Genomic DNA, 14226 nt, shown 5'->3' on the forward strand with positions numbered 1-14226 from the left:
ACTGGGATGATGTTGTTATTATGTAGTTTTTTCCCCCAAAACAATGTAAACATGCGATGTGTTGTTGGTATGAAGCGTGGACGCTAGGATAAAGTTAACTTGCCGTTATATACTTCCCTCTAGTGGTTAACACTCAAGCAACCGCTTACTCGCCTTTTTGATGAAAGGCGACATTTAGAATATTTAGACTACATAGAGATCGATTCAACTTGGTCTGTGAACAAAGAGTAGGCCATAACTACTTTTTTTCCGGTAGGTTGAGTTCCATTATAATAATACACTATAGAAGGTGTTATAAAACTACTCCTGTTAGGTGGTTGTTAGGCGTCACCTAGTGGCAAGTCTGTTATCACCACTGGAAGCCAAGTGCTCCAAAGGATTCCCCCTGAAGGTGATTAACTGTTAAATAATCTGTCTTTATTTTCCTGCGAATGGCTTGCTGTCAAAACACAATAACAAAGTCAAGTAAAATAATCAAATACATATGTTTATTACTGTACTTATAATTACTTATTTTACAAGTATTTGCATGGGTTTAATGACAGCTATCCAGGTATAGCTGAATTACTGTTTCCATGATGTATCTTGTATAAAATGACCGCGGAGGCGTTTGGACGGGCTTGACTTTGTCAGCAGGAAGGCTCCAGTCGGTTTTATAATGAAAACTTGATGCTGAAGGTATTCCTCCTGCCTCCTGCCCCAGCAGCACTGAACAATGCGAAACAGATGTGCCATTTCACAACACAAAACCAGTCGCGTGACAGGAGTATGCCCATATGTCCAAAGGGGGTGTGGTGTCACGTGGCCCAACTTTAAATTGCTGAGGCTTAACAAAAGCCGCTCAGACAAACTTCACCAAACAAATACTGTTTCACGTCCGTGGTTTCATACCTGTGCAGCACTCAGACCAAAGGATGGACGCAGCATACAAAAGAGTGAACGGAGATCATGGACCCATAGAGGACCAAAGTCCGTCACAGGTAAACCTTTATTAATTACTCAATATGTAGCAGTACCGACAATCATTTATTTCTGATAAACAACTGAAAAAAGAATGACGTGATTGCATGATTAAATGATTGAAATGAACATCATGATCTGAGCAGTGTTGAATTTATTTCAAATATCACCTTTCAAAAGTTTATTTTCCATATTGTGCTTTCCATTGTATTATTTCCTACTTGGGAAAAAATTAAACAGGCCAGCATCACTCAAATCTGCAGTTTAAAATAAAAGTGATACACAACTCAAGGAGCATCCATAGCCATAGTTGATGTTGACCATTACATTTACAGTGCTATGCATTCATGGGTTCATATGAGGTATGTGGGTTGGATAATGCCTAGTCATGCTGGAGCTGGGTGAGCAGCCTGTGTTTGCAGTTCAAGGGATCAGAGGGACGAACAGGAAAGGGCAAGACACAACTGCGGTTGAGGTCACCTCTCTACAGAAGTTTCATTTAACAGAGCAAAGTCTTGTCAGGCGACAAGCTTCATTATCAGTATACTGCCACAGCTACCCTGCTAAACCCAAACCCCCACCCCCCAAAAAACAAGTTATGGCTCCACTCCAGAGTCCACCATAACACCATTTTCTATGCCCCTCTCTGGACCCAGTGTCCAATGCTATGTGTTTGAAGGTGTAATCTCTGTGCCAGCTAATTTTCACTCTCTGGATAGTGTGTACAGTGGTGTTATTGGCCCCGCGAGTCACTCTTCTCTCTTTTCTCCCTGGCAGAGGAGAGGCTCCATGTACCTGGAGGAAGAGACCAGCAACAAGACAGGTGTGCTGTCCTGCTTCTTCTCTCTGAAGGAGGAGGTTGGGGCGCTGGCCAAGGCCCTCAGGTTGTTTGAGGTAATACCCCTCCCACACACACACACACACAAACCACCATCCACACTACCACCAATTCCCCAGTATACTTACTACTGTCTAAACACGTCATAGATAAAAACACAATAAATATGAGTATAACCGAAAAATACTGTACAATAGTTTGTTGGTGGAGAGACAATTGGAGAGGAAGAGTCGGATTACCATGCTAATATGTAAGTGGTAAAATTTATGAAAAAATACAAAATTCATTGCTCCTCCTCCTGCACCAAGGAAGAGTCACCCATATCATATTGACAGCTGCTTGTGGACACATGAGATTGTTCTGTCTCAGAACCTCCTTCTCACCTTCTGTGCTGAGCAGAAGGACACTTTTCACGGCTAATATCCCTGACCATAACATGAGAGCAGATCAAACAGAAGTTTCTGTCAGACAGAGGGGTTCATCTAAAAGAGACAAGTAGGACTTCACACTAAGTTAGGAAGATCTGTTCTCTCTTCTTCCCCAACCAAGGAGGAATTTACGAGCCACATAATGCGTTGCATACGGCAGGGTGGTTTTACTTAGCTGCAGATGCTAAAGGCATCGTCCTGCAATCCCATGACGCTCCCAGTGACGGCTCTGAAATGGGCTCGAGCAGCAACAGTTCAGGGTTATAAACCAAAACGCTTACAACTCATGCACCTAATAAGGTAGAAATACTAGACCTTTAATTAGACTGCGTACGTGCATACCAAAAGCAATTAACAAGCCTTGAGGCATTTCACCAGTATGGTATCGAGGTGTTGGAACAGTCTGTTCTCTTTGTTTTTTTTACTATGAACAGAGTATCACACACTGATACTTCCCCTAAGGGCAGCACTGTAAATAATTGTGAGGTGTGTATTGAAGAAAATTGTGGGTTGATATACAAGATGCAATACAATCATTATAGCAGTATTATAGTGGGAAAGTAACAAATGGTTCTTCAGAAAGCCATCTGGAGGCTTTACCTGGTTTGGGAAGTAATAAAAACATTGAGCTGGAATCACAAGCCTTTCACTAGGTCTTATGCCAGTGTATCGATTGGCCACTGTTGTGTGTCACCATCAGAAGGTCATCTTGTTACAAGGTACGTCCTGGTTTTATTTTCTGTTTACTTACAACCTACGTGCTAAATCGCATGAAGTAAGGACTTGATAGATTGATAGCATTTTATCCTATTAACCTACTGTGTGGGATGTCAGGTGATCTACACTCCAAACACAGTTGTAAACATGAGAAGTTTCTCTGGGCCTATGGGCTCCCATCCTCCAGATCCACCCCCTGCTCCACCTCCTCTGCTTACCCCCTCCCCACCAAAACCGGCAGCCGTCCAGCAACCTCATAGCCTCTCCACATCTCTCTTTCTAGAAAACAGGCTGAATACACAACATCAGCACACCCTCCTCAATATCATAAGATTTTCTGTACAAACCAGGTCAATTGTAATGTATATGACCAACTGGATCTGGTTAAAAGACAATAAATACATTTCTGGTTTCTAAAGCCAAAGTGTGATCATATGGACAAATCATTCAGGAATGCAGTAGTCCATATGGCTCTGTTGATGGATGTGGAGTAAAACATCAAGGTAGCTTGTGCCCTCTCACGCACACGTTTTCTTTCAAGGGAATTTATTTTTTAACAACAGACATCTCACAGTCATCCTTTTTTATTTTCAGTGAAACATCTTAATCAAGAAGTGTATTTATTTTCTAAAATCCCATCACAATTGACTTTGTAGAATCAAGGTGGCGAGATCTCTTTATTTGAAACCATGGTTCCTAAACTTAAATCCACTCACTGTTTATCCTTTGGAAGCCCAGCACATGTGATGTGGTGTGGGCATCATGTGAGGCGCAGCAATTACCAGCATCTTTTAAGCTTGTTCTGCCCAGACCCAGACCAGGGAGGTCATCCAGTCAGGCCAGGAGCAGGATTCATGTCCCGCACGGTACACTTTCATTCTCAATGGTGAAATAGCCACAGTGAAACCTCTGTAAGTTACTTAGATCAAACCTAGCTGTCTTATACTTACCAACTTAGCCCTGTGACTGTCATGAGCTAGGCTACACACTGTCATCCACATCATGTTAGTTTAATTGATGTTTGTTGATGTAGAACAATAACCAATTATTTACCCCTGAACTAATTCTGCTGACATTAAGACCCAGCAAACAGTTTGGGCATGTTCCCTGACTCTGCGGAATAATCACACATTCTTATGTGATAATAGCAGGGAGGTGCTATTCAGGAATGAGCATTGTTTTGCTAGGGGATGCAGAGCCATGTGACCCCCAGAGAGCCACAGTTGGGAATAGGATCCAGATGGAGAGAAGGAGCAATGAGAGAAAGAAATGGGCAGAATGCCACCCCTTTCCTCCTCTCTATTGGACCAATGGCAGGAAGAGAAGATCACACTCCCTCTCCATCCCCATGGTTTACATAAATAAAAACACATTTTTATCACAATTACTAATATTTTTATGGAGTCTAGGAATTTGAGTATTGAAACCATACTTTAGATGTGTGTGCCACGACAAGGAACAGAATTATTTAGTTAGAAGATATACAACTTGGTTTTACATTTTGTGACCAGTGTAAATGTATAGACTCACTCTAGTCAGTTTTGTAACAGCCAATGGTTGATAAGCTGGTTGATTGTTCTCTGCGGTTTTGACCCCAGGGCATGGTAGACTCCAGAAAGTCTAACAGAGCACGCACAGTCAGACATGCTTATACTGACCTCCAGTGGTGAAACATAAACTTTTAAAGCTCTTGGCTACAGCAGGCAATTATACAGAAATGAATGCCTTATCAGAATCCGCCTTACAATAACACACTAAACAATTAAACACTGCAATATATCAAATAACTTAGACGTAATGCATGGAAGTTAGTATCAAAGCCATGCCCTGTTTCCTTGAATGACAGGAAAAGGGGATGAACCTGACACACATCGAGTCTCGTCCGTCGCGAATGAACAAAGAGGAGTTTGAGTTCTTCATCAGCGTGGACACCACCTGCTCTGTGGCCCTGGATGAGGTCATCAACGGCCTGCGCACACAGATCAGCGGCCACGTGCATGAGCTGTCACGCAACAAGAAGAAGGACACAGGTGTGTGATTGAGAATCAAGACTTGTTTGGAGGCCTGTGTGTGTTGGAAAACGATATCGTACCAACCAAGTGGAATTTCCAAAAAGTAGTTTCAATAACGTAATTGTTAGACTTGTTTGTGCAGTGTGAACAAATACTGTACAAGGGTTTCGCTGATTCCATTTTAATTCTGAATTACAAATGGAATGTGTTCATTGTCCAGAAGTAGACAAAGCTGGTGTTATTGATGATGTTTTGGCAACATTGCATGAACTCTGGGATGTGCTTTAGCAGGCAACCAGCCAGACATGGTGATGACTAACTAGCGTCGCCACGGAGACGGATGGCCTGTCTCCCACATCCAGCCCTTTATTAGTTGTTTCCAGAATGACATTAGTTTAGTTACTGAGGACCAACAGGCCTGGTAGGAACAGAAGAGCCCAGTGTCACTGAACCCCTACAGAACAGACAGCCAGTGTGACAGCCTTGGCCCGGGGAGACCCTAACAAGGTCAAGGGTCAAACATGATCCAGACATAGAGACTGAGACAGACAGGGCCACCATCGAGTATGCATTCCCTGACCTATCCCCAGCCTATGATATGCTGGACAGGGTCAAGAGTATGAGGGGATATCTATATTTATGGCCTGCGATGGAGACAGCCTGTTTGTAGAGGGGCCTGGTAGGGGTCTGTTGTTCTCAAAGCCTCAGGCTTGACCACACTGCACAAATGTAGATTAATGAGTAGACCCCAGTGATTCTGTCTGTCATAAATCCACATCCAGCCAAGATATGACCCCTTCCTGCTGTTCTGTTTAATGTCCAAATGTCTCCCTTCCACCCAAGCACATAACACTCATCAGAAAATTCTCCACAAATCCATACTCATCAAAATTCACTTGTTGTTGATTAACATGATGTTTTTTCTACAGTCCCATGGTTCCCCAATCAAATCCAAGACTTGGATCGCTTTGCCAACCAGATTCTGAGTTATGGATCAGAGCTAGATTCGGATCACCCAGTGAGTCATTTATCTCCTGGTCACGACATCCTGTTTTGTGAGAGTGTATGGGTGTGTTTGCCTGTGTGTGTGTCATTAAAAAGATGGAGATGACAGGCCCTTCTTCTGCAATGGAAACTGTCCAAGCCCACAAATTGATGTCCTTGCTTTAATTGAGCCCCTATAATTATAGATAATTGCTCTCTTTTGCAACCGCCATTAAAGTGAAATGTATTCATCATAAGCTGAAAACACTCTACAAAGGCTCCATTTGAATATGTATTTCAGTATACTTATTAGAGTGGGAGTGCATAACGCTGTCAAAGGCCACAGGACTTTTGTTTATATGAAACAGAGGATCATGGGATCTAACACGGCCTACATTTACCTCTCTCTTTCTCCAGGGCTTCACAGATTCTGTCTACAGAGCCCGGAGGAAGGAGTTTGCCGACATTGCCTTTAACTACCGACAGTAACTATCCTTTTAAATTCATACCAATAATGCGTCTTCACTTTACGTGGAGACTTACTCGTTCTTGCACAGTTGGTGAGATCAAATCCTTAGTCCTGCACCGCGGAGCCTCCTAAGCCTGTGACAATCCCTACATTTCCTTTTAATGAAAATGACCGCAGACAAAAGAGAGACAAATGACAGGGGAGCAGTGGTGGACTTGAAGCCTTTGGCTTTGTCTCCATAATTGAGACGTTATTCAGAGGCACTACAAAGAGCACCAGCACCAATGAAACGCCCACAGAGAGGAATCTCATTTACATTCTGTAGCGGGGAGACCTCGCTGGTCACCCCCCCCCCCCCCCCCGACTCTTTCTTGCCCTCCTATTCGTCCCCCTGCCCAATGGTTTGAGTGTGTGTGTTTGTGTGTGTGTGTGGCTGTGCATGCATGTGTGTGTGTGTTAACAGCATACCTTTGTCTCAGTGGCCAGGTTATCCCCATGGTTGAGTACACACCTGAGGAGAGGGCCACATGGGGCACGGTGTTCAAGGAGCTGAAGACCCTGTACCCCACGCACGCATGCCGCGAGCACAACCGTGTGTTCCCCTTACTGGAGAAATACTGCGGCTACAGACAGGACAACATTCCCCAGCTGGAGGACATTTCAAACTACCTGCAGTGTACGTGAAAAGCAGGTTCCTCACCTCTACCACTGAATCAAAAGGCTCAGTGGGATAGGTGTAGCTCAGTAGCAGAAGGTTTGAGGTAAAAGGTTCTTCTACATGAAAGGACAAGGAAGGCCATTAGCCTGTAGTGTAACAGAGGGCTCAGTCCCTTTTGAGTTATCTAGCTCTAAGTGTGGCCTCTTCATCTTTTCATTCTGAGACAGTGAGGATATCTTCTGTGATGATATGCAAAGTGGGCCATGTAAATATCCAATTTTTCCAGACCAAATATAGTCATACACTCACATGATACCCTCCCACCACCCTCTTTCCCCCTCATCCCTCTCTCCCCTATCTCCCCCCTCCTTATCTCCCTGTCCCTCTCCCTCCCTCCCACAGCATGCACAGGGTTTCGGCTGCGCCCCGTGGCTGGGCTGCTTTCCTCCCGTGACTTCCTGGCTGGTCTGGCCTTCCGGGTCTTTCATTCCACACAGTACATCCGCCATGGATCCAAGCCTATGTACACACCTGAGCCGTGAGTATCTCCTACAGGAGATAAATCAATGAAAACAACAGTGAACTGTGTGTGTGTGGGGACGATCTGCAATCCAACACTCTTAGAAGGGGAACAATTCAGTAGTAACCTGTCTTCTCTGTGTCGACTTGTCTTTCCACAGGGATATCTGCCATGAACTCCTGGGACATGTTCCTCTCTTCGCAGACCCCAGCTTTGCCCTGTTTTCCCAGGTCAAGTTTCTCAGTAGTATTCCTCCAAATCAGCATAGAAGAAAGAGCTCAAGTTCATTTTTGCTCAAGGGGAATGTTATAGCTGAAGGCTGCATTATACTGAGGTTACCTGCCTACTTTACATTTACATTTAGTCATTTAGCAGACGCTCTTATCCAGAGCGACTTACAGTAAGTACAGGGACATTCCCCCCGAAGCAAGTAGGGTGAAGTGCCTTGCCCAAGGACACAACGTCATTTTGCATGGCTGGGAATCGAACTGGCAACCTTCAGATTACTAGCCCGACTCCCTCACCGCTCAGCCATCTGACTCCCTGATCTCTTTGATCTCTTAGATATTTTTTTTTTCAAAGTTTGTTTGACTTTCCTCTGTACAGGAAATTGGTCTGGCTTCTCTGGGCGCACCTGACGAGTACATTGAAAAGCTTGCCACTGTAAGTATGTCCAACATTGCATATCTTCCTCAAAACGAATGACAACACTTTCACCTCTAAATTGGGACTGTGGATGTAAGGGTGATGTTGAGCGTGTATTTCCTCTAGGTCTACTGGTTTACTGTGGAGTTTGGCCTCTGCAAGCAAGGCTCTGAGATCAAGGCCTATGGAGCTGGACTGCTTTCCTCGTTTGGAGAACTGCAGGTGACTGATTTTATAACAGCACACATAACAAACAGTGTCAGGTGGAAATACATGACATCTACAAGAGCACATACTGTAAATACTGACTGGTTCCATAACAGCAGAACTTATGTATTGTGTTGATCTCAGCTTTCCTTTACATGCGATACGAAGTATAGGCCATTTGAGCACTATTTTCTACCAAACACAAGCATATTGTTAACCTAGCAGTATGTTATTGGTTCACCTTGGGCTCTGGATAAATGGGTCACTTGTGAGTACTGCTCACAAGTCACTGCTGCCAGGTAAATGGGTTAGTGGTTCACTGAGGATGAGAGGCTGCGTCTGGTCAAATGTTACATCAGAGGATGTTCAGTTTACTGAGTCATTTTAGTGGCAGAGTAGCACACTACACTGCACACCCTTAACCCTCCACATCCTGCACATCCTTAATGTGATGGGATCCAGAGTAGCACACTACACTGCACACCCTTAACCCTCCACATCCTGCACATCCTTAACCCGTTAAGGAGTAGCGTCACACATATGTGATTCTGAACATTCCAACCGACTATTTTCCGATAGACAAAAACTATATGACAAACGCTATAATATGGCTTCAAAATTTACAATTAGGAGGCTAACAAGTAACACTAGCAGGTAGTAGCATTGCTACGAGTATTATGCTAGGTTGCTAGGTAACGGAAGCTAACTAAAACTAGCTAGCTTCCGTTTTGGAAAAATAACTCACTCCTTAAATGTGATGGGATCCAGAGTAGCACACTACACTGCACACCCTTAACCCTCCACATCCTGCACATCCTTAATGTGATGGGATCCAGAGTAGCACACTACACTGCACACCCTTAACCCTCCACATCCTGCACATCCTTAATGTGATGGGATCCAGAGTAGCACACTACACTGCACACCCTTAACCCTCCACATCCTGCACATCCTTAATGTGATGGGATCCAGAGTAGCACACTACACTGCACACCCTTAACCCTCCACATCCTGCACATCCTTAATGTGATGGGATCCACAATCCATCTCATTGAAGAGTCCATCTTTCTCTTGGTCCACAAACAGCAACCCTCCCTCGTAGACCCTGACAAGATGTCTTCAGTGTTCATTGTGTCTTACTTTTCGATTACAGAACACAGTCATTGAAAAGTAGGGATTATGATAATGTTTTCCAGTACTGTCTGTCCGACAAGCCCAAGATTCTGGCCTTCGACCCCGAGAAGACAAGTCTCCAGAAGTACCCGATCACAGAGTTCCAGCCTGTTTACTTTGTTGCTGAGAGCTTTGATGACGCTAAAGACAAAGTCGGGTAAAACTAAACATCAAGCATTGATTGTTTATTGAGACAAATATTCTTTATAATGATGCAGCTGCTTAGGAGCATATATTTGCAATGCAAATCTTTTTTTATTGTGTGACCCTTCCCAAAGGAAATTTGCTGCCACTATCCCTCGCCCTTTCACTGTGCGCTACAATGCTTACACTCAGAGCATCGAAGTCCTGGACTGCACCCAGCAGCTGAGGAACCTGGCTGACAGTATCAGTGGTAGGTGACACAATAGGTTCACTCCTTTAGACCGTGTAACTGTCCTATGGAACATGCCAGTATATTCTCCATTGCTAGAAATGCACAACACATTTACTATAAAACGAAAACTAGTATAAAATGATGAATAACTCAAATTAGCCCTTTCGTTTTTCACTTTCACTGTGTGTTTCCGTAAAAATAATTACCTTACACTACATAACAAAATTCAATAATACCGTGTTTTTTTATGCTTGCCTTTAAGGTGAAATCGGAATCTTGTGCAACGCCCTGCGGAAGTTGGAGTAAAAAAAATATTCTGCTTGAAATTGTCCTTGAGAACCGTCACGAAAATGATTGAATTATGCGATAGAAACAGTCTTTGTTATCAGCCTGTTGCAATATTTGTACGTAGGCTATGTATGCTATATTGCTTGCCTAACAAATGTAACATTTGTATTTTTGTAGAGTAGCCTCCATCAAGTAACCGAATTAAGGGATATGCATGGGTTAGTGCAAATTGACATTTCGTGACATTTTAATAGTATAGTCACATAGTTTCAGTAGAATATGTTATCATACAAACATGCCAATAGCCAAACGCCTAATTGCAATAACATGTATTCGCATATTATTAATCTATTAGCCTGCGTTTAGGAAACATAAACCTTCTTGAAATTAATTGTAGGATATGATTGTGATTTTTTCATTTGCTTTTACTCAATAAAAAATAACGAACGAATGGTCCTGCAATGAACGTCGGCTACAGCCTACTTTAGGCCTATGCCATGAATAGGCTCTAAATGGGGATCAAGTAGCGTAATGAAAACGGGGAACACAAAACCACAAACAAAATGAAAAGTGTTAGATGCATGAAATAAATTGTAATTGTAATGTGATTAAATAAATATATTTACTGTAAGTTATTAACTGTATTATTATTATTGCCAATAGTATTATTACATGGTAATGATATTGATGATCAAATAGCCAGATGTTTCGCTTTCAGCACCCTGGACAGCACACATCCTCCCTGTCGGCTATATTTGAACTTTTTTTGGTTAAGTCTAGTTCTTTGCTTCAACCCATCTACGACATTTTTTCATAAATCACCTATTTCTGTTACATAATAGAAGATGCAGAATGACGCATAACACCTTAAAATTCATACGCACGCATTTGCGTAAGTAATTTCCATAAGGAATCCTTGTGGCATGGTATATAAACCTGTCTCCCGGCCGATGGTACAGAATGAATCAAACCGTTGTGGACTTATCCAGCACACTTAATACTATAACCACATATCAGACATACATCAGGAATAGTATCTCAGGAAAGTCCTAACTAAATGAAGACGGAAGGGATAGTTCAAAATGTTCCATTCACCGGCAGAAAACGGAGTCTTATTGAAGATGCTCGCAAAGAGCGCGCGAGCAGCTCATCCTCACCGGATCCGTCACATTGCGGGGACAACTTTGTGTTTGAGGAGAAGGATGGAACAGTGACACTGAACATTCTTTTCACACTCAGCAACGAGAAAAATGTAGGGTTCCTACAAACTGGCAAGGTCTTTGAGGTAGGTGAACAAGCCAACTCTCCGATGTGATTGTGTAATGTTGCCCATTACTAACAGTAACCTTGGAAATGTGATGATTTACAGACATTTGAAGCCAAGCTCCTACACATTGAAAGCCGACCTGGGAGGAAGTCGAAAAACAGTGTGATGGAATTAGAATTCTTCATGAAATGTGAAATCCACAGCTCTGATGTTGACGTATTTCTTAACTCCCTCAAACGAGTTGCCGAAGATGTGCGTCCTGTTCAAGAGGAGAAAGGCAAGGCAAATATGTTTTACATCATATACCTGTATTATCTCTCGATAATAACAAAAATCTGTTTACTTATGTGCATTTTGCTTTTCAATGTTTTAGTTCCATGGTTTCCCAGAAAAATAAATGATCTGGACAAATGCAACCTGTTAATAACAAAATATGATCCAGACATGGACCAGGATCATCCCGTAAGTATTATTATTTTTTCCAGTTTGCAATTCATATTCATTTGCAATTCGAGTCATGTATGCTTATGACTTCGCTCTAGGGATTCACTGATACAGAGTACAGAAAGAGAAGAGCTTACATCTCAGAACTTGCCGTCAACTACAAACAGTGAGTCAGACTTTATCTCCTGACAGACTGTTGCAAATGGTCCTACTACAGTCATGCCTGACTTTTTGTCTTCCACAGGGGGGATCCATTACCCACAGTGGAATACACTCCAGAAGAGGTGGCAACATGGTGAGAACTCAGCCTTTAAACATGGAAATAATGAAGACTGTTAATTGATAATTGATCATTAATCAGCTATATTTCCCATGTCTTGCACGTAAAACTCAGAACTGTTCTTTTACAGTTCATTGAGGAGTTGTCTTTATGCTTAAATGCTTTGTTTCTTCACAGGAGAGAGGTGTACCGCACCCTGCATGATATCTACCCTAGCCTGGCCTGCAGACAGTTCCTGGAGGGCCTACAGCAGCTGGAGAGAGAGTGTGGCTATTGCGAGAACCGCATCCCTCAGCTCAGAGAGGTCTCCGCCTTCCTCAAAGGTGAGAATGCGGTGGTTACTGTAGAATTTATACGAAAATCAGGCCAACATAGGCAATAATTGTGTTAGAGTAAATGTCTATCGAATGAAACAAACGGGTGTTTTGTACAATAGCACAATATTGATTCTGTTCACATAAACGTTCTAAGGACATACATGTGGCTGGTGTGAGTGTGTCTGACAAGTCTGGCTTGCTGTGTTTGTGATGTCATCAGGGAGCACAGGTTTCCAGCTGCGGCCAGCGGCTGGGCTGCTCTCGGCCAGAGACTTCCTGGCCAGCCTGGCCTTCCGGGTGTTCCAGTGCACTCAGTACATCCGCCACGCATCGGCCCCCATGCACTCCCCTGAACCGTAAGGCAAAGAATTAGTCTCACACATGATCAAATTGTAGCCTAGTAAAATCTATATCGTCACTCATGTATTGTCTCTGGTTTGGACTTTTACAGAGATTGTTGTCATGAGTTGCTTGGCCATATTCCAATGCTTGCAGACAAAGAATTTGCTCAGTTTTCCCAGGTAAAGTTCCACTTCCACGTTTGTAATTGACTTTATTACAATGTGCTTATTTATCAAAAATGTGTCTCCTCTCTTGCCAAAGTCAGTTCTTCTTTGTTACAGGAAATTGGTCTTGCTTCTCTTGGAGCGTCAGATGAAGACATTGAGAGACTCTCAACAGTAAGTCACTCAGACATACATCAGTGTACTTAAAATTAAACCATGTTTAACCTATAACAAAATAGTGCCACTTTGCTCCCATCTAGTGGAAAAAATAAGGCACTGCACACTTCATAAAACATTGCATTTACCTGTTTTAACTCATTTCTATTTGATTGGAAGGGGCACATGGGATCTGATCATTTGCTTATCTCTTCTCCTTACCTTTACAGCTGTATTGGTTTACGGTGGAATTTGGACTCTGTAAGCAGAACGGAACAGTAAAAGCCTATGGTGCTGGCCTCCTATCGTCATATGGAGAACTTATAGTGGGTTCAATTTATGGGTAGCCTTATCTTGCTTCTAGTCCAGCCTGTTAAGGATCTTAACTGAAGGAGATCATTAGACCATGTTTCCTTACTGTGCAACGTCTTGTCTGCTTTTCTCAGGCTTTCAATCATTCTTTCTTTTTTCAGTATGCCCTCTCTAATGAGCCAGAATACAAGGCCTTTAGCCCAGAGGAGACTGCAGTTCAACCCTACCAGGACCAAACATACCAGCCAGTTTACTTTGTGTCAGAAAGCTTTGAGGATGCCAAGTTAAAGATGAGGTACACATATTTGCTTCATATTTGTGCCTTATTTGAAGTTAGAGTATTTTATAAATACTGTAATATTGTGTAAGGTATGTGTGTGAGGTACTAAAACATCAGGCATTCCTATGCTTCAGGAGATTCTCAGCAAAAATCCAGCGCCCCTTCTCTGTGCGGTACGACCCGCTCACTTGCAGTCTGGAGATCCTGGACCAGCCAAGCAAAATCCAGAATGTTCTGAGCCAGATGAGAGAAGATCTGAAGATCCTCCACAATGCCATAGAGAAGCTTGGCTGAACCACCTGGGCCAGTTCTTTAGTAGTCTGTTGCATGGATGTATGCTACTGTTCTCATTAAATGATTTAGTTGAAACACAAAATACACAGTATAAT

At 42.9% G+C, this 14226-nt stretch overlaps 2 protein-coding genes across 2 annotated transcripts; both read left to right on the forward strand.

Moving 5' to 3' along the window:
• The first annotated feature begins 821 nt into the window (after positions 1–821).
• Positions 822–10726, forward strand: pah (phenylalanine hydroxylase). The gene is made up of 13 exons (XM_062483053.1): positions 822–980; positions 1738–1854; positions 4790–4973; positions 5885–5973; positions 6357–6424; positions 6888–7084; positions 7469–7604; positions 7747–7816; positions 8193–8249; positions 8358–8453; positions 9635–9768; positions 9890–10005; positions 10250–10726. Exons 1-13 carry the CDS (start codon positions 915–917, stop codon positions 10291–10293), a joined length of 1374 nt encoding a protein of 457 aa, XP_062339037.1. The 5' UTR covers positions 822–914; the 3' UTR covers positions 10294–10726.
• Positions 10727–10967: 241 nt separating this feature from the next.
• On the forward strand, positions 10968–14226 carry th2 (tyrosine hydroxylase 2). The gene is made up of 12 exons (XM_062483052.1): positions 10968–11560; positions 11645–11819; positions 11916–12004; positions 12085–12152; positions 12231–12281; positions 12444–12589; positions 12804–12939; positions 13035–13104; positions 13207–13263; positions 13476–13571; positions 13719–13852; positions 13972–14226. Exons 1-12 carry the CDS (start codon positions 11333–11335, stop codon positions 14129–14131), a joined length of 1410 nt encoding a protein of 469 aa, XP_062339036.1. The 5' UTR covers positions 10968–11332; the 3' UTR covers positions 14132–14226.

The sequence above is a fragment of the Osmerus eperlanus genome, chromosome 17 (assembly GCF_963692335.1).
Source record: "Osmerus eperlanus chromosome 17, fOsmEpe2.1, whole genome shotgun sequence".
In the NCBI taxonomy this organism is placed as follows: domain Eukaryota; kingdom Metazoa; phylum Chordata; class Actinopteri; order Osmeriformes; family Osmeridae; genus Osmerus; species Osmerus eperlanus.

What these genes read in the sequence shown, in the direction of transcription:
- pah (XM_062483053.1), top strand. Translation starts at nt 915, where the DNA reads ATGGACGCAGCATACAAAAGAGTGAACGGAGATCATGGACCCATAGAG. An exon ending in AGGACCAAAGTCCGTCACAG is followed by an intron (nt 981 to 1,737) that starts GTAAACCTTTAT and finishes TCTCCCTGGCAG; the next exon opens with AGGAGAGGCTCCATGTACCT. An exon ending in ACATTGAAAAGCTTGCCACT is followed by an intron (nt 8,250 to 8,357) that starts GTAAGTATGTCC and finishes TATTTCCTCTAG; the next exon opens with GTCTACTGGTTTACTGTGGA.
- th2 (XM_062483052.1), top strand. Translation starts at nt 11,333, where the DNA reads ATGAAGACGGAAGGGATAGTTCAAAATGTTCCATTCACCGGCAGAAAA. An exon ending in CCCATGCACTCCCCTGAACC is followed by an intron (nt 12,940 to 13,034) that starts GTAAGGCAAAGA and finishes GGACTTTTACAG; the next exon opens with AGATTGTTGTCATGAGTTGC. An exon ending in AATTTGCTCAGTTTTCCCAG is followed by an intron (nt 13,105 to 13,206) that starts GTAAAGTTCCAC and finishes TCTTTGTTACAG; the next exon opens with GAAATTGGTCTTGCTTCTCT.